This window comes from Mustela erminea, chromosome 10 (assembly GCF_009829155.1).
Source record: "Mustela erminea isolate mMusErm1 chromosome 10, mMusErm1.Pri, whole genome shotgun sequence".
Taxonomy (NCBI): domain Eukaryota; kingdom Metazoa; phylum Chordata; class Mammalia; order Carnivora; family Mustelidae; genus Mustela; species Mustela erminea.
Genome location: NC_045623.1, coordinates 37679829 through 37699359, shown reverse-complemented (window position 1 = coordinate 37699359; position 19531 = coordinate 37679829). Strand labels below are relative to the sequence as shown.

At 35.1% G+C, this 19531-nt stretch overlaps 1 protein-coding gene across 7 annotated transcripts in view; it reads right to left on the bottom strand.

Moving 5' to 3' along the window:
* Nucleotides 1–19531, bottom strand: part of COL24A1 (collagen type XXIV alpha 1 chain) — a 412730-nt gene that overhangs the window by 174886 nt on the left and 218313 nt on the right. For 6 of the 7 annotated variants that reach the window (XM_032302395.1, XM_032302400.1, XM_032302399.1 and 3 more), the window contains exons 26-27: nt 2850–2903; nt 426–479 (exon numbers count right to left, since the gene is read on the bottom strand). In XM_032302395.1, the coding sequence (XP_032158286.1) occupies nt 426–479; nt 2850–2903 (108 nt within the window). The remainder of the gene's footprint in view (nt 1–425; nt 480–2849; nt 2904–19531) is intronic. The other variant, XM_032302401.1, reaches the window with a different exon arrangement.

The following is a 19531-nucleotide window of genomic DNA, read 5'->3' as shown; positions in this document are numbered from 1 at the left end:
TTACTACTTTAAAGATGCAAGACAGTAAGATGAATTCTGGATTCTGATGTTTCACATATCAAAAATTACATCAGGACCACAAACGCATGGAAGGGTGACAGTGATGATATGTGCTATAGAAACTATAAGCTATAAAAGAAAAGTAGAGCCCTCGTCATATTCTTTTTTCATTCATTTCACTAATTTATGGTGGCTTAATTCTTCTCTTAAAGCTACAGAGTCATTTGACCAAGTCATCTGATTTTTCATGCTTTGCAATAGCAATCAGCTTTTGAAAGGTAAACTGTTTAAAGGAAAGGAAAATTCAAATGGAAATATACTGTAAAATAAACACTTTTCACTTATTTAAATTTCACTCAAGGTAATTCCACTTCTGGAATTATGATGTTCTTTGGAAACATATATTTCAAATCAATGACTCTTACCATAACACCCTTTTCTCCTTGGGGACCTAGTGGACCTGGACTTCCCCGTTCTCCCTTTTAAAACAAAGAAAAAAGAAAAATATTGAGGCAAGTTAATCAATCAAGACTGAGATAAGCCTTGACAGGAAAATTGTCAGACTCATATCTTACATGCACATCTCATCCTAACTGCCAATACTTTTTAATTTACAAATTGTGTATTTTTACCTTAAAGTTGCTATACTTCTAATATAATAAAAATCCTCAAAATATATTTCAAGAGATAAAATACTAAAAATATTTTTATAAGTAGAAATGCTTGTCATTTTGAGGCATATAAAATAGAAGGATAGTAAAAGTATCAAAACATATTTTAAGAATTAACTAATTCCTATAACCATTGAACAAAATTTTATTTATGTAATCTGTCTACCACAAGTATAATTATGATAATCAAATATGCCATAGTACATTGAAAGAATTAAACTGATTCACATTAAAATTCCTAGGATTAGTATAGAGCATTCGACCTTGCACAGAAAAAAAATGTCAGAATAAAAAAAATTACAAATCTAAGTTTTTAAAATGAGCTTATTTTATACTTGTTAAATTGTTAATAAAAAATCAATAAGTATACATATTAAGCACTTTCAATGTACTGAGAGTTGGAGAGCTATAACAGAAATTTGGCTTAGAGTCTACTCTCAAGTATTTGAAGACATGATGTTAAAAAAGGTCAATCAATTAGAGGACAATTAAATTGTAAATTGTGTGGTGCTTATTCTAAGTCCAGGAAGGAAAGAAATTAGGAAGGATCAGAGGAATCTGAGAAGACTTTATGGAGGAGATGAGACTTTGAGTCCTACAGTCTGGCTTTGAATAAACAGAGGGAAACAGAGAGAATACTCAAGCTAAAAAAACAAAACAGTAAGAACAGGAATAAGAACAAGTATGTAATATATGAGAGGGAAGAGAGAAAGGTTTATATTGGAGACTATTAGAAAATGTGTTAGATGAACTGATTAAGCCAAAATTATGTAGTACTTTGACAGAAAAGTAGAGGACCCAAATAATTGAGTCAACAGTAGGGAGCCAATGATGGTTTTTCAAAATGTTTCAGATGACCCATCAAAATTAGTCCTCTGCTTGTAGTATGTAGGATGGATGAAAGGATAGAAATATGACAGGATAAATTTAACATAAACTGGTAAGAGTATGTTGGAAGCAGGGTGGGCTTTAGATTGACTATTAGAAAAGATAAATTACATAGAAAAAAACTCTAAGCCCTGCTAAAAGATTAGGCACAGAGAATGGAGGAAAAAGGAAAGCAAATATGGGTTTCACTCTATTTATTCAAGGAGACTGGAAGAACTGAAATAGGTATAAAGTACACTAATGGACATGAGATTATTGGGAAGAGATCAGTTTAAACCTAGGGAAAAAAGTGTTAAATTTTAGACATGTAGACTTTGACTTAAACTAAACATTTCAGATAGCAGTAACTGGAATATTTTCTAAATTACTCCTAGTCCTGCCTCTACTTACTCACAGAGTAGCCTTATGTAGTAACTGCACAAGACTATCATGCTTACAATTTATATCGAGCACAATAGGTTTTAGTCAAAGACCCAAAGTTTTGGTTTATAACCTACTAGTCCATTATAAGATTCCATTAAAAAAAATTTTTTTTAAATGCCCTTGGTTTCAGGTAAAGAATTACTTTTTATTTTTTAAAAAGACTTTCCTAAATTTGAAACTCAACATGGACAATCACTCCCAAGGTAATGATTTCTAGGTCATCTTTAAGCAAATTACAATTTCCATTACAATAGCCAGGAATATGCACGAATAATTGCACACTGGATTCCAAGTGAAAAGCAAGAGATTGTGACTGAGACTTGGATCAGGTAGTGATAATTAAATTCCTTTCAAAACTGCTTCCTTGGGGCGCCTGGGTGGCTCAGTGGGTTAAAGCCTCTGCCTTCGGCTCAGGTCATGGTCTCAGGGTCCTGGGATCGAGCCCCGCATCGGGCTCTCTGCTCAGCGGGGAGCCTGCTTCCTCCTCTCTCTCTCTCTGCCTGCCTCTCTGACTACTTCTGATCTGTCAAATAAATAAATAAAAATCTTTAAAAAAAAAAAAACTGCTTCCTTTAGGGAGCTTGCTCTGATAAAGTTGATTTAAATATGATCTAGTCATAAATCTAGACCATCAGTTTCATCTTTTCTCTTCAGACCACATCATCACAACCCAAAGAGTAGTCTGCCCTTTAAAAATTAGAAACATATATCCCATTAACTATATTTCAATATATTTAAGATATTCAAGACAGATGGTATATTTTAAGTTATGAGTGATTTCTAATCAACATAAAATACCATATGAATGCCTCCTGTTTGAGTTTCGCCTAGAATTCTTATCATTAGAAAAACAATGAAAGGCATTACCTTTTCACCAATGCTTCCAGTAGTCCCAACTTCTCCAGGTAAACCAACGGGTCCCTTTTAGGAAAAAAATATAACAGAAAGCACACATTTTTACTGCATTGCTATTACAGCATTTTGGTTTTAAGTCACCTTAACCCATGTTTCTTTTTAACTCATCCTAAATTTTATCTTAGAGTAAAATTCTTCCTAGTATAGATGTCCAGCCTATGACTTCACATCAAAAAGTAATCTATTCATTCATTCAACAAATATATATGAATGTCTAATATGTGGCAGGCCCTGAGCTGGGAGGCACTTAGTTTCATATCCAAACACAGTCCTTGACCTTGTGGAATTTGTAATCCAGGGGATGTTATAAAGAACTGTAGTTTTCATAGCTTCTTGATGTGGATATATCAGTTCATGAAGTCATTTCTGTGACTTCTTTGAAAATTTCCAATATTAGCACATATCCATTCATTAATCCATTGTCATTCAAGAAATATTTGGTGCCTGCTCTGTGCTGGTACTACATTACTTTGCTGAGATTTTGTTAGCAAGTAAAGCAGACACAGACATAGGCTCTCATGAGGCAAAAAGTCTGATACAAAGACTAAAACCAACTAAATTAAAAAGTAATAATTACAAATCATCACACTGGCTTATAAAGGAAACAACTGTGATAACGAGGTAGAGACTGAAAGAGAAGAGAGGGTAAAGCTCAGGTCTGACATCTAATCTGAAAGTTGAAGAATAAGAAGAGGCCAGTTGGCCAAGAGAAGAAAGCAGAAAGAGTGTTCTAGATGAGTAAACAGCTTGAGTAAAGGATGAATTTAGTGCATTGAAAGGAATGAAAGAATGTAGTCAGTAACACTGTTTCAAAGTGAACAAGGCTCAGTGTTCATCTACCTTGTCTTTATGGATTCTACTTCAAACAATATAGCAAACAAAATAACATAGACCTAGCTGTATAACAACAACATAATCTTTTTCCTACGATTATTTAAAGATGTACGAAGCATTTTCTTTTTCAATAGCTATACTTTGTTTAAATAGATTATTGTATGATAGTATAAATTAGCTTATAGAAGGCACCTAAATCATGAAAAAAAAAATGATTTGCTATGTTGAAGCTAACTGAAGTTAAAGCATGGGGTATGATTTTATCTACATATCAATCTCTCCCTCACTCCCCTACCTACCTCTCTACCTACCTACCTACCTATTTATCTACTCGTCATGGATACACCGATGTATGGTAAGCACTTCCTGTGTGCCTTATTTAATCCTCACAAGAGCCATATTTGGTAGTATTATCCTGCTGCACTTACAGACAAGGCAGGTGAGTTAAATAGCTTGCTGAGGTGGATGTGTTTAAGTAGTGTGGTTGAGTTTAAGTGGCTATTGGGCACTTAAAATGTAGCTGATCAAAACTGATATGTGCAGTAAACGTAAAAGACACCAGATTTTGAAGACTTACTAGAATGAAAAAATTAAATCACTGTTTAAATTGATTACATTTTTAAATGAATGTTTTGGTAATATTGTTTGGTTTAAATAAAATGTTAGTAAAATCAATTTCATCTGCATCTTTTTACCTTTGTAAATACGGCTGTTGAAAAACGTTAAATGACATTTGTGACTGGCCTGTATCTCTATTGGACAGCACAAATTTATATTCTCAAAAACTATTCTAATGTTAATGATTATATCCATTAGAAATGATCTAATATATTTCTATGATTACTGATTTTAAGAGCATTAACACTTTCACTCTGAGACAATGATCAATGGTCAGTTAATCAAATCTGAAAAAAACAATGAAATATAAATATTTGTGAGACAGCAAACAAAATATCAGAAACTGAACACAGACTAATATTGATTCAGGGGAAAAACCCTTTTCCTAACACAAATAATCTAGATGAGTGAATGGAGTAGGCCCACTTGACTTATACCAGTATTGACTATGTGTACCAGATCAATGTCACCTACAGAACTATTTTGCTTAGACCATAGCACTTGCTTACTAATTAATGGAAACTGAATTAGGTACTAAGATTTAAAAACCCAGAGATTTTATATATGAAGATTAAAAAGATTCCTAGTTTTAGATGATCTAGCACGCACAGACAAGCATTTTCAAAGGCAAATCTGGATGGATCTAAGCAACAGTTACTACTTAGATGCATTCTTTCGTTCACCACAGTCCATACCAATTGCTCTTAACTCTTATTACTATATACTACCTGCTTCCAATAGGGCACTTGAGTTTGTCAGTACTGATGTCAAGTATTAGGAGGTGGAGTCTACCAAATCTGGAAGAAATAAGTTCTCACTGGAAAATGGGCAGTTCACAGGCTTATATCTTTGTCCACTGGGAATCGTTAATGAAACTTATATTAAGAGAGCATAAATAATGGATTAAGACTATGATTCCTCCCAACAGTTTTCTTTAGTTTCTTCTATCTGTTTTCAAGTTACACAGAAAACAGAGAAATTTCTAAATTAGTGTTGTAGGAATGATGTACATTTTCCCAAAGGCGAAATGTATAAAATTTCATTCATAATTATTTCATTAGTTATTATCTACCAGGTATAAAACACTATACTAGTCAACTTAGAAATAACTAGTAACTAAAATACAAAGAAGACAGCAAAAATAATACATGAAGATAAAGTACTATAGAATATCAGATAAAGTTAAGTCAGCAAACTGTGACACCAAAGGCTGGCTACCTCTGAGACACAGCAATATCTACTTGTTTACTAATTCTCTATGGCTGCTTTTGCCCTACAAAGGCAGAGCTTAGTAGTTGTGAGAGAGTCTGTAGGGCCCACAGAGCCCAAACCATTTCTCTTGGGTATTTAAGAGAACTACAAAGCAGTCACTGAAGCTATAGCCTTCATTTATAAGAACTATCAGAAATTTATACTTTTTTCACCAAGAATTCTCATTTAAAAAGTTTCAAAACACTGATTCTACATCTAACACACATTAAGGAAAATGACAAAGCCTAGAGCCAAAACACACTGTGTTAAGAGCTAGACAACTCTACAATAATTGAAAATATTTCATTTTTTATAAAATAGGATATGTAATAGACTATTTATAGATTTTGTTAGCTAAAGCAGAAATTCAGAAGGCCAAAAAGCCTTGCATATAATAAATCACTTGTTAGAACTGAAAAGAAGCATTATTTTTTTCTAAAAGTCAGTAAAACTCTAAAATACACTAGTTCTATTTTTTTTAAGTAACCACAACCTCCTTATTCACTAAAGACTAATATAAAATTAGAATGTTTCCTAGTTGAAACTAAAATGTTTAAAAAAAACTTTTACATAAAGTTCATAGACTTGACAATTCTGCCTTAACTGTGGTTTAGAACTTGTCTATATTGTTTCTAATTTTCTTTGCAGTACAGAAACAACTGCAGGCTTAAGATAAAATAAAATAAAATAAAATAATTCAGAACCCACATCTCTTTAAACTCACTTGAAAATGGGGTATTAGGAGGCTAATTCTCGAGGATGTAGCTCAGTTTTATCTTAGAAATATTAATTTCAATGTTTGCACTTATTAGTGTTACTGAGTTTATCCACTTTTTAAAAATTTTTAGAAGTTATCTTACTACAATAAAAGCAATATTTGGTTATACTATATGAAATTGCTGATATTGACTTTTTTTAAACATTAAACATTGATAATTTTACACGGTTCAATCTAGTATAAAACTTTGAGGGTAGGAGAAACAGAAGACTGGCCATGATGAGAAAGTGACAACTTTAAGCACTACATCAGATAGTGAAAATACAGACCTCTTGTCAGTCTAGACAGATACCGGGAAGATGCAGAAAAGTGGAAATACAGTGCAGGTAATCTATCTGTGTAAGAAAGAGGAATGTGTTTTTAGATAAGATGGATATGAGATATATAGTGGACATTCTGGTAGGAATATCTGCAACACAATTGAGTACACAGGTCTAGAGCTAAGGAAAGATAACTGTGAACTATCAACAAAAAGAGTACCTGAGTAGATGCATCACCAAAGAGAGTATGTGGGCTGAGAAAAGGAAGGACCAAGAACAACAACATTTAGCAAGCAGGATGTAAAAAAGAAAACTTACAGAACTGACTATATAAAGAAAGTGTACTGTCAAAAGGAGGATATTGTCAGGGTAGCTGGGTGGCTCAGTCAGTTAAGCATCTGACTCTTGACGTCAGCTCAGGTCATGATCTCAGGGTTGTGAGATCTAGCTCTGCATTGGCCTTATATTCAGTGCATTGTCAGGCTGTCCCTCTCCTTCTGTTCCTCCCCATTCTTGAACATGCTCTCTCTCTCTCAAATAAATACATAAAATCTTAAAAAAAAAAAAAACAACCTAAAGGAGGATATTCTCTATTTATTTTTGTCCATAATGTTTTTTTTTAGACTTTTTCATTTAGGGCTAATTTTATGACTTGACAAACACTAATGGGCCTTTTCTGTTTATTTCAAAATGCATCATTGTTCCTAAAAGGCTAACCATTATATCATATCGCCCCGATTTTCAAATGAAACCTATAAGCTAAGGATATATGCGACAGTGTGATATGGACTAAGCAACTTCAGCTCATTGTGCCTCCTCCTTTACCATTCAGGAAGATGTAACCTCAATTTCATTAGTCTGCATGTTTTATAAAGCAAGGATAATGTCTTATCTGATACTATATCCCTTATACCTGGCATACTTCTTGGAATACAGAACATAATTACAAATACATGTTGAATGAATGAGTCAACGAATTAGATGGAGCCGTAGCTGTGGAAACAGATGAGCTGCCCACATCACCAGCAGAGATGCATAACCAAAGAGGCCTAGATCCAAAGACTAACTAAAGTGAGAGTATAAAGGCATGTCCATTTTTGCCCAATACGGGATTACTCTGTTGGGCTATATATGCTCCAGATCTCCCCTAAATGATTGTTTGGCTCTCATTTCCTCCAGTGGGAGGATGGAGAAACTAAAGCCCAGGATTTAATAGAGTGATCAAACTCCAGGAGAGGTTAAATGTCTAACCAAGACAACTCTGTTAGAACAAAGCCTTGGCCTTCTTTGGAAAAAAATGGGACACTGACACTTGTCATGAGGATACCTGGATAGAGGTCCCTAAGGTTTTGAAGCACCAGACTCTATAAGCTTACAAATGTGGTCTACCTCTCATTAATGCTAGCACTTTCCCCTCTAAGAAAACATGTGCCCCAATTAGGATTTTTCCATACATCCTCTATTGGCCATTATGTCAAGAACTAGGGTTAAGTTACAGCATAACCCATCTGGGAGCTTGATATGTCTGATATAGGAGGAAGAGACTATATCCCAAAGGAATGAAAGATCTAGCCAATATATACTGGTAGGAATTGGGGCAGTGGGAACCTGATTTGAGAGGTACTTAATCAAGGGAGACATAACATAATCTAAAAAACATAAATATAATATAAATTAGATATGAGAATTTATTAATTTGGGAGCACATATCAAAGATATAGGGCTTAAAATCCTGTCAAGGACCTCAAGAGATTGTACAAGCTCTTTTAGTGGGTTTAAGCTGTGAGATAAGTAGCTCTGCCACGTGGTCCATATGACCAGGCAGACCCTATAGTTTTTAGAAACATCACAGGTGGGAAAGGAAGATATGTAGAGCTAACAGCAAGCCTTGATAGGAAGGTGGCAAAAGTCTCCTTAGATTTTATAGCAAGGCCATGCCATTTGCAGAAGAGAATTACATGTGTTTTGAAAATCAAATTCTAGTGTCCTTCTAGGCTCTAAACTGAGCACTTAATCATGGACACCGTGCATCATCACCTGAGTTGTGTCAGACACAAGGTGAGCAGTTCCAGTGCAATCTGGCATGGAACATGAACAGGACAGAGGTATAAGCAAACTGAATGAACAAGTAGTATAGACCCCCAACCAGGACCTCTTTTTTCAGCAGATACCTCTGGCTGTCTGGGAGATATCATGACCAGCTGCTTGAGAACAGATGTCCAAACTTGGTTTATGGATTGGTAGGCTTAGTACTATGTACTTACTATGTGTGTCTTCTCAAAATTTCTACCTTAAATATCCAATGGAATGGTCTTTGGAGGTGGGGCTTTGGGGAGGTAATTAGGTGAGGAGAATGGAGATAAGGTGATTAATTCCATGATGGGATTAATGTCCCTATACAAAGAGGAAGAGAGCTAGCCCTTTCTCTATCTACCATGTGTGGATACAGTGAAAAGATGGCCATCAGCATATGAGGAAGTGGGCCCTTATCAACCACTATCAATAACATGTTTGTTGTTTAAGCCACCCAGACTCTAGTGTTTCATTATAGCAGCCTGAACTAAGACACTTACTATGTAGTTGCAAACTGAAAATGGATGGAAGCTCTACTGTAAGTTTACTCAGGAGTGTCTTAAAAGGCAGTGGATAGGGAACATTTCTAATGAGCAGAATTTCTGACAATGCACCAGACTGTCTACTTTCTGGGAAGGAGAAGTGGCTTCAAGTTAGAATATGCACAGACTAGCAGATATCTGTGAGTGACCCAGCTGGTTGCTTATTCACCTGAAAGGAAGAAGACTGTAAGATTGGGAACAAGGCTTCAAATGAGGCACGCAGCACACATAGGTTCCTTAGACACAAAGTGCAAAAATTTTGCATCAAATGTTAATACCTAACAGAGAAGGTCAAACCTGGAAGAGTGCCTGGAAGGATACAGAATAATTCAGAAAGTTGACATCAGCAAGTCTTGGTCATTAGTCATCTCAGTGTTGGATACTGGGAGTATGAATGAAATGAGCATGGTGGGAGGGATGAAGGTGTGTATGGGTCTGACATCATGGGTTCCTATTAATAAGCCTGAATTAATTACTGCTGATACTGAATATTCACACTGCAAACAACAGAGAACAATACTGTTCCCATGATATGATGCCATTCTTTGAGGAGAACAACCAACCCCTCTGGGGCAAATTCACACTGGAAAGGCCAAAGAATTATTGTAACAGAAATAACACACTCTGGGAATGTGTTTCTTTCTTATCCTCAGCCCTCAACTAGCAGCAGTATCTGATAGTTTATAAAGTGCCTAATCTATCTTACAAGATCCGAAAAACATTGTGTCAGACCATGGTACCCATTTTACAGCAAATAAGTTGTGACAGTGGGCCTATGTTCATGGGGTTTAGTAGTTATATCATATGATATAATATCCAGCCTGCTGGAACACTGGATTAGCCTGCTAAAGGAGCAGTTAAAGTGCCAGCTAGGAGGGGATACATTTTTTTTTTCTTACAATTTTATTAATTCATTTGAGAGAGAGAATGCACAGTAGGAGGGGCAGCAGAGGGAGGAGGAGAAGCAGGCTCCCTGCTGAGCAGGGATTTCCCAATGCAGGGCTAGATCCCAGGACCCTGAGATCATGACCTGAGCCGAAGGCAGTTGCTTAACCAACTGAGCCACCCAGGTACCACCTGGAGGTGATACTGTTTAATGATAAAGCACTACCCTATAAGATAAAAAAAAGTATACACACCAAATCAAAGACCATTATATGGTACTAGATCTCCAACAGGAAATAGTCATTGGTCTTGGAACCAAGGGGAGGAATCAGAATTAATACTACTTACTACCACTCCCAACAACTCTGTGGAGGACCCTGTGCTTTCCATTCCCACAAAATGTAAGCTTTGCCAGAATAGAGGTCTTGGTCCCCAAAGAGGATGTATTTTCATTAGGTGATACAGTAAGAGTTCCACCATTGATGTATAACCTATGGTTGCCCTTTGAATACTTCAAGTTCTCTGTATCTGGGCACCAGAAATCAAGGACAAGTCACTATTGTGGCATAGTTCATTCACCCCGATTATTAGAGGCAGAAGATTGATATCATTTGTGGTCCTAAAGCTAGCTTCATTGTTAGGGGCTATACTTTGTACTACTAAGTCCTTTTCTAATTTTTCCCTCAGGAGGAGAATCTACCAGAAACCTAGAGCAATCCCTTGAAAAGATATGAAGTCAACCCAAGTAACACAAGGAGTAAATGGTTGTGAACATCAATATGGGCCACCAAGATACATCACCAAGGAAGAATATGTTGCCTAAGCTGTTGTCAGCTTCATGTCGTCACCTTCAGAGGGCATTCCTGACCAATGCACACCCCAGGGTGACCCATATACTATGAGTGCTTGAGTTGGAGTATAAAAAGCCCAGCCATTCAGCCCAGCATGGTGAGTTTATAAAGGGTTCAGAGCTTCCTGTACAGATGGTTGAGATTTAAGTAGGGCCTGTATCAATTTGACTTCTCTATCTATTTAACCCTATTTCCTCTTCCTCTTTCCTCAGGTGTTACTTTCTAATAAATATCTTGCAGCAAAACGCTATCTCAACCAGTCTACTTCTGGACTATCCCACTTGTGGTCACAGTTCTTCCCTAAATGGGGGTCTCCATCTACACAGGGCCTTGGAATTATGACAAAGTATCAGTGAGTCCATACATAGATACTGAGAGTACACAAAATACAGAAAAGCAGGACTGCAACTTGTTGGTCTGTAAAAATGATCCTCATTTGTGAAAAGTCAGGATTGTCACTAAGAGTAGTCTGAATTAGTAAAGGGAGATTCATTTTTCATATATTCCCTTTTGACAAGATATAACTGTCATACTTAGTGTAGCTACTAAAGTATACATTGTCAACCTACTTTTAATGCCTGGGTAATGACTATTAACATTGTTAGGAGGAACTGAACGCTTTATCCTTTTTACTAAAAGGGAGGAAATTGTTCCTTACATATATATGGTTTCTGCGGATTGGCTTGCATGTCCAAAGTGTAGAAAATAGCATTTGGAATGTATCCCAAATGCAACTCAAGGGAGACTCTCTGAGATAGCAATTGGAGTGAAATTTCATTCCTCACCCTTTGTACTAAGTGATAAATCTTTTCTTGATATATCAAGGATGAAATTTTCAAGCTCACCAAAGACTAAAGACACTTTAGCAGCAAAAAAGATACAGCTTATTATAATTTGATTTCCAGAATGTTTGACTTACTTTACAAAAAATCCTTTAAACCTAGTTCTCTTTCAAGTAAGGTACACTTATATTGTATACAAACACTAACACTATACCAATACCTGGTGCCCAAGAATTTAAATAAATCAAATGAGGAAGCCATGTAGCATAGTGATTATGATAAATCATACCTGTTACTAAATATAGATAAAAACTCCCTTGATTTTTTTTCTGGAATAATGTGTAAGTAAACAAAAACAGTGATTATTCATCTGTGTTCTCTACTGTCTTTGAAAGCAAGAATGTGTCTAATTAGCCTTATTAGAGTTTCTGAAAACTGAAGATAAGCTAGCTATCTATAAGCACTGGTGATGGTGACATACTAAAGGAAAGCCAATTATTTAGAAAGCCTGCATTCATTAACACTTTAAAAAGTAGAGACATGCCCCAAAATTAATTAATTCACTCATTTCATCAACAAACATTTGAGAATATAATACATGCCAGATATTAATAAATAATGCAGAAAATTTATACTGTGAGTTAAATTTAAAATACAGACAAGCATTTCATTATTTTAGAGGCTCCTGATTGGACAATAGTTTATTGTGGCAACAGTTGCTCCATTTCAGACTGTTGGCATTTGGATATACAGGTTTTCTGAGATATATATAACTCCATGGTCTGCTCAGTATCCAAACAAGGATTTCAGTTTCTGACATTCCCCTGACAACTACTTGACTCTTACTTCCTTGGATCATACATGTAGTCATGAAATAAGAGTTAAGAATGAAGTTTTGCCTTAGGAAGGTCTGGCAATAATTAAAAGAATATGCCTGGAATGTCTACTCAACAGATGCTTTTACTCACACTTATGTTATGAGAAGCTTGAGAATAGAAAGGCAGCTGGTGTTGTCCTCACTGCACTAAACTGCCTGGCATCTGTTGTTCACATTATTCTGCTCTTCTGAATGAGTCTCATGACAATAAATCAAAGGTGATAAAGTGAGTATCAACACAGGGCTACCCCAATCTTGGTTGAACTTCTTAAATTATTGATTAAAAAAATAAAAATTTCTTATGAGAAATAAGAGTGATTCTCCTGCTGTCACACTTGTGTTGCAAAACATTTGAACTGTAAGCTCTTTTTAAAGTTCTAATAAATTAGCAGACTCATTCACAGAAAAGAATTTGTGCTTATAATTATATTTTTTCCACATACAAAGCATTAAATTAGTTATGCATTCTTTCATGCAGATCTTGTATGTCTTGAGTTTGTGTGTGTGTGTGTGTAAGTATTCTATCTGAAAACAAAACTACTAGTCAGAAAATCTGCTGTCTGAGGACTCCCATCAAACCCCTCTTCCATCAAAATCTCTGTACCTAAAAATGAAGAAAATAAAAGTGTTGTATTGGTAGATTACTAGAGAGTTGAGTTCTAGTTTAGATCTTCATTCATGAAACAAGTCATGGAACCAGTTTGGGTCTCATCCTTCTAATTCTACAAAACAAAAAAGGATGGACCAGATCATCTTTCTCATACATCACAGTATTGAAATTCTATAATCTCTCTCAAAGTTTCCAGTACTAAAATTCTATAATTTAACCACAGGAAGATGAAAAGCACCCAGGTATTTAGAAATGCTTAAAATCTTTTGAACAGGTGGCAAAGAGATGTAATTTTCTTTAATTGGAATACTTTTATTTTGGAATGAGGAAGGTGCATCTGCCATCTGGGATCTTCATTACCACTATGGAAACAATTTACTGATAAACCTCTACAGGAGGCAGGCTTTGTGATCTCTCTTAGATCTTCCTTTATTATTTTCTTTAAACTCATTGTTTATTACTTTTTTTAAAAAGCTTCTAACTTATAAACTCTTCGAGAGTGGCCTGTGTTCTGCTCGTCTTGATGTTCGTCTCAGCTAATCTCATCGCCTAGCACCTTACTTGGCACAGAGCAGGTGCTCATAAAATATCTATAGAATGATGCATAGCATAAATTGGATGCTAGATTTTTTTTTTAATTCCAGTATAGTTAACATACAGTGTTACATTAGTTTCAGGTATATAATAGAGTGATTCAACAATTCCATACATTACTCAGTGCTCACCACAAGAGTACTCTTAATCCCCTTCACTTACTTCACCCACACCCTCACCCATTTCCTCTCTGATAAACATCTGTTTGTTCTCTATAGCTAAAAGTCTGTTTTTTACTTTCCCTTTTTTCTTTGTTTTGTTTCTTAAATTCCACATATGACTGAAATCTTAATAGTATTTGTCCTTCTCTGACCTATTTCACTTAGCATTATACCTTCTGGATCCAACCATGTTATTGTAGATGAGAAGATTTCATTCTTTTTATGGGTGAATAATATTCCATTATGTATATACCTCTTCTTTATCCACTCATCTATCCATAGACATGTGAGTGGCTTCCATAATTTGGCTATTGTAGATAATGCTTCAATAAATATAGGGTGCACATATCTTTTTGAATTAGTGTTTTTGTATCCTTTGGATAAATACCTAGTAGTATAATTACTTGATAGCATGGTAATTCTATTTCTAATTTTGGAGGAATATCCATACTGTTTTCCACTGTGGCTGTACCAGACTCCATTTCCACCAAAAATGCATGAGGTTCTTTTTTCTCCCATCCTTGCCAACACCTGTTGTTTCTTGTATTTTTTATTTTAGCCATTCTGACAGGTGAGGTGGTATCTCATTATAGTTTTGATTTGCATTTCCCTGAAGAGTGATGTTGAGCAGTTTTTCATGTGTCTCCTGGCCATGTATATCTTTTTTTGGAGAAATGTCTTCATGACTTCTGCCCACTTTTAAGTTGGATTTTTTATTTTGTTTTGTTTTAGTGTTGATTTGTATAAGTTCTTTACATATTTTTGATACTAACATTTTATCAGGTATATTATTTGGATATATCTTCTCCCAGTCAGAGGCTGCTGTTTAGATTTGTTGATTGTTTCCTTTGCTGTGGAGAAGCTTTTAATTTTGAGGTAGCCTCAAGAGTTTATTTCTGCTTTTCCATTGCCTCAGAGATACATCTCTGCATGGCTAATATCAGAGAAATCACTGCTTATGTTCTCTTTTAGGATTTTAATGGTTTCAGTTTTCACATTTAGGTCTTTAATCCACTTTGATTTTATTTTTGTGTATAGTATAAGAAAGTGGGTCCAGTTTCATCCTTTTGTAAGTAACTGTCCAGTTTTCTCAACATCATTTGTTGAAGAGACTGTCTTTTACCTGTCACATATTCTTGCCTCCTTTGTCAAAGATTATTGGTCATATAATCATGGGTTTATTTCTGGGTTTTCTATTCTCTTCCATTGATTTATGCCTCTGTTTTTGTGCCAGTATCACACTGCTTTGATGACTACAGCTTTGTAGTATATCTTGAAATCTGGGATTGTGACACCTCAAATTTTGTTTTTCTTTTCAAGATTGTTTTGACTATTCAGGGTCTTTTGTGGTTCTTGAGAAATTTTAGGATTATCTGTTCTAGTTCTGTGAAAAATGCTGGTAGTATTTTGAAAAGGATTGCATTAAATTTGTAGATTGCCTTGGGTAGTATAGACATTTTAATAATATTTCTTCTTTTAATCCACCAGCATGCAATACCTTTCCATTTGTAAGTGTTGTCTTCAATTACTTTTATTAATGTTTTATAGTTTTCAGATACAGGTTTTTCACCTCATTGGTTAAAAATTTAACAGGTAATCCTAGGGATTTTATTATTTTTGGTGCTATTTATAAATGGGATTTTTTTCTTAATTTCTCTTTCTGCTACATCATTAAGAGTACAGAAGTGTAACAGAGTTCTATACATTGCTTTTGTATCATTCAACATTACTGAATTCATTTATCAGTCCTATTAGTTTTTTGGTGGAATCTTTAGAGTTTTCTATATATATACTGTCATGTCTTCTATAAGCAGTGAAAGTTTTACTTCTTTCTTGCTGATTTGGATGCCTTTTATTTCTTTTTGTCATCTGATTGATATGGGTACAACTTCTAGTACTATGTTGAATAAAAGTGGTAAGAGTGGACATCCTTGTCTTGCTCCTGACCTTAGGAAAAAAGCTCTCAGCTTTTCCTCTTTGAGTATGAGGTTCGTTGTGAGTTTTTCATATATGGCCTTTATTATGTTTAAGTATGTTCCCTCTAAACCTAATTTGTTGAAGGTTTCTATCATGAATGGTTGTTGTACTTTGTCAAATGTTTGTTCTGCATCTACTGAAAAGATCATACGATTTTTTTATCCTTTCTCTTGTTAAGGTGATGTATCACACTGATTAATTTGCGAATCTTGAACAACCTTTACATCTTGGGAATAAATCCCACTTGATTGTGGTAATTTTTTAATGTATTGTTGGATTCAATTGGCTAATATTTTGTTGAGAATTTTTACATCTATGTTCATCAAAGATATTGGCCTTATTTCTCTTTTTTGTAGTGTCTTTATCTGTTTTTTGGTAGGGTAATGCTGGCCTTAGAGAATGAATTTTGAAGCTTTCCTTTTCTATTTTTTGGAATAATTTGAGAAGAATGAGTATTAACTCTTCTTTAAATATCTGATAGAATTCACCTGTGAACCTATCAAATTCACATTTGGTAGAAGCCATCTTGTCCTAGACTTTTGTTTGTTGGGAATGTTTTGATTACCGATTCAATTTCATTGCTGATAACCTGTCTGTTCAAATTTATTATTTCTTCTTGCTTCAGTTTTGGTAGGTTATTTGTGTCTAATAATTTATCCACTTTTCTAGGTTGTTCAATTTGTTCACTTATAATTTTACATAATATTCTCTTATAATTATTTGTATTTCTATGATGTTGTTATTTCTCCTCTTCCATTTCCAATTTTATTTGACTCCTCTCTCTCTCTTTTGTGAGTCTCATTAAAGGTTTATCAGATTTGTTGATCTTTTCAAAGAACCAGCTCCTGTTTTCACTGACCTGTTCTATTGTTTCTTAGTTTCTATATCATTTATTCCCCCCCATTTACCATCTCTTTTTTTTAATGTTCAATTAGCCTATATATAGTACATCATTAGTTTTTGATGTACTGTTCAATGATTTATTAGTTGCATATAACACCCAGCGCTCATCACAACATGTGCCTCTTTAATATCCATCACTTGGTTACCCCATCCATCCGCACACCCTTTCTCCCTTCTGTAACCCCTATATGAACCACATCTTTATCCATTCATCTGTTGAAGGATATCTCAGCTTCACAATTTGGTTATTGTGGACATTGCTTCTATGAACACTGGGGTGCATGTGCTCCTTCTTTTCACTACATGTGTATCTTTGGGATATATACCTAGAAGTGCAATGCTGGGTCAGAGGTAGCTCTATTTTTAATGTCTTCAGGAACCTCCATGCTATTTTCCACAGTGGCTGTACCAGCTTGCATTCCCACCAACAGCGTAAGAGGATTCCCCTTTCTCCACAACCTTGCCAACATTTGTTGTTTCCTGTCTTGTTAATTTTTGCCATTCTAACTGGTGTTAAGGTGGTATCTCATTGTAGTTGTGATTTGTATTTCCTGGAGGGCTAGTGATGTTGAACATTTTTTCATTTGTCTCCTAACCATTTGTATGTCTTCTTTGGAAAAGTGTCTGTTCATATCTTCTGCCCATTTCTTGACTGGATTATCTGTTTTCTGAGTGGAGTTTGATAAATTCTTTATAGATCTTGGATACCAGCCCTTTATCTGAAATCTCATTAGCAAACATCTTCTCCCATCCATGGGTTGTCTCTTAGATTTGTTGACTGTTTCCTTTGCTGTGCAAAAGCTTTTTATCTTGAAGAAGTCCCAAAAGTTCATTTTCACTTTTGTTTCCCTTACCTTTAGGGACTTGCCTTGAAAGAAGTTGCTGTGGCTAATTTGAAGAGGTAACTTCCTATGTTCTCCTCTAGGATTTTGTTGGATTCCTGTCGTTCACCTGTTTTGAGTTTATCTTTGTATATGGTGTAAGGGAATGGTCCATTTTCATTCTTCTGCATGTGGCTGTCCAGTTTTCCCGGCACAATTTATTGAAGAGACTGTCTTTCTTCCACTGGATGTTCTTTCCTGCTTTGTCGAAGATTAGTTGACCATAGAGTTGAGGACCTTTCTGGAGTCTCTGTTCTTTCACTGATATATGTGTATCACTTATTTCTGCTCTAATCTTTATTATTTCCTTCCTTCTACTGGTTTGGGGTTTTGATTGTTCTTCTTTTTCTAGCTCCTTTATGTGTAAGCTTAGGTTGTTTGAGATATTTCTTACTCCTTCAGGTGGGCCTGCATTGTTATAAATTCCCCTCTCAGAATTGCTTTAGTTGCATCTCAAACATTTTAGATCACTGTGTTTCATTTTCATTTGTCTCCATACAGTTTTTTATTTACTCTTGATTAGTTGTTTACCTATTGTTTAATAGCACATTATTTACCTTCTATGTATTTGTGTTATTTCCAGACTTTTTTCTTGTGGCTAATTTTTAGTTTCATAACATTGTTTCAGAAAAAATACATGCTATGAGTCAATATTTCTGAATTTGTTGAGACTTGTTTTATGGCCAAATATATTATCTATTCTGGAAAATGTTCCATGTACACATGAAAAGAATATATAGTCTGCTGTTTTAAGGTGGAATATTCTGAATACATCTGTTAGATCCATCTGGTCCAATGTGTCATTAGAAGTTTCCTTATTGAGTTTCTGTTTGGATGATCTTTCCACTGATGTAAGTGGGGTGTAAAAGTTATCTACTATTATTGCATTACTATCAATTATTTACTTTATGTTTCTTATTAGCTGCTTTATGTGTTTGGATGCTCCCATGTTGGGTGCATAAATATTTACAGTTGTTCTATCTTCTCGTTGGCTTATTCCCTTTATAATTATTTGGTGTCCTTGTTTGTCTCTTGCTACAGTCTCTGTTTACATTCTGTTTTGTCCATTATAAGAACTGCCACCTAGGTTTTCTTTATACTTCCATTTGCATGATAAATCCTTTTCCATTCCTTCACTTTCAGTATGGATGTATCTTTAGGTTTGAAATGAGTCTCTGGTAGGCAGCACAGAGATGGGTCTTGCTTTTTATCCATTCCATCACTTTGTGTCCTTTGTTTGGAGAATTTAGTCCATTTATATTCAAAGTAATTATTGACAGGTAAGTACTTATTGCCATTTTGTTACTTGTTTTATAGGTCTTTTTGTAGTTCTTAATTCCTTTCTTGTCTTGCTCTCTTTTCTCACTGTTTGCTGGCTTTCTTTAGTGATATATTTGTATTCCATCCCCTTTATTTTTGGCATATCTATTATTGGTTTGTGATTTGTAGTCACCATTAGGTTTATATTTAACATCTTATGCACACAGTCGTCTATAGCTCATTCTTTACTATCCCCACCACACATTTTAAATACAAGATATCATACATTATATCCCTTAATTTGTGAATCCCTTGACTGATTTTTATAAATACACTTAATTTTCCTGCTTTTGTGCTGCCTACTTTTGCTACTCCTACTGATGGTCTTTCCTTTCCACTCAGAGAGTCCCCTTTAGTATTTCTTATAGGGCTGGTTTAGTGGTCATGAATTTCTGTAACTTTTTTTTCTCTGAGAAGCCCTTTTTTGCTCCTATTCT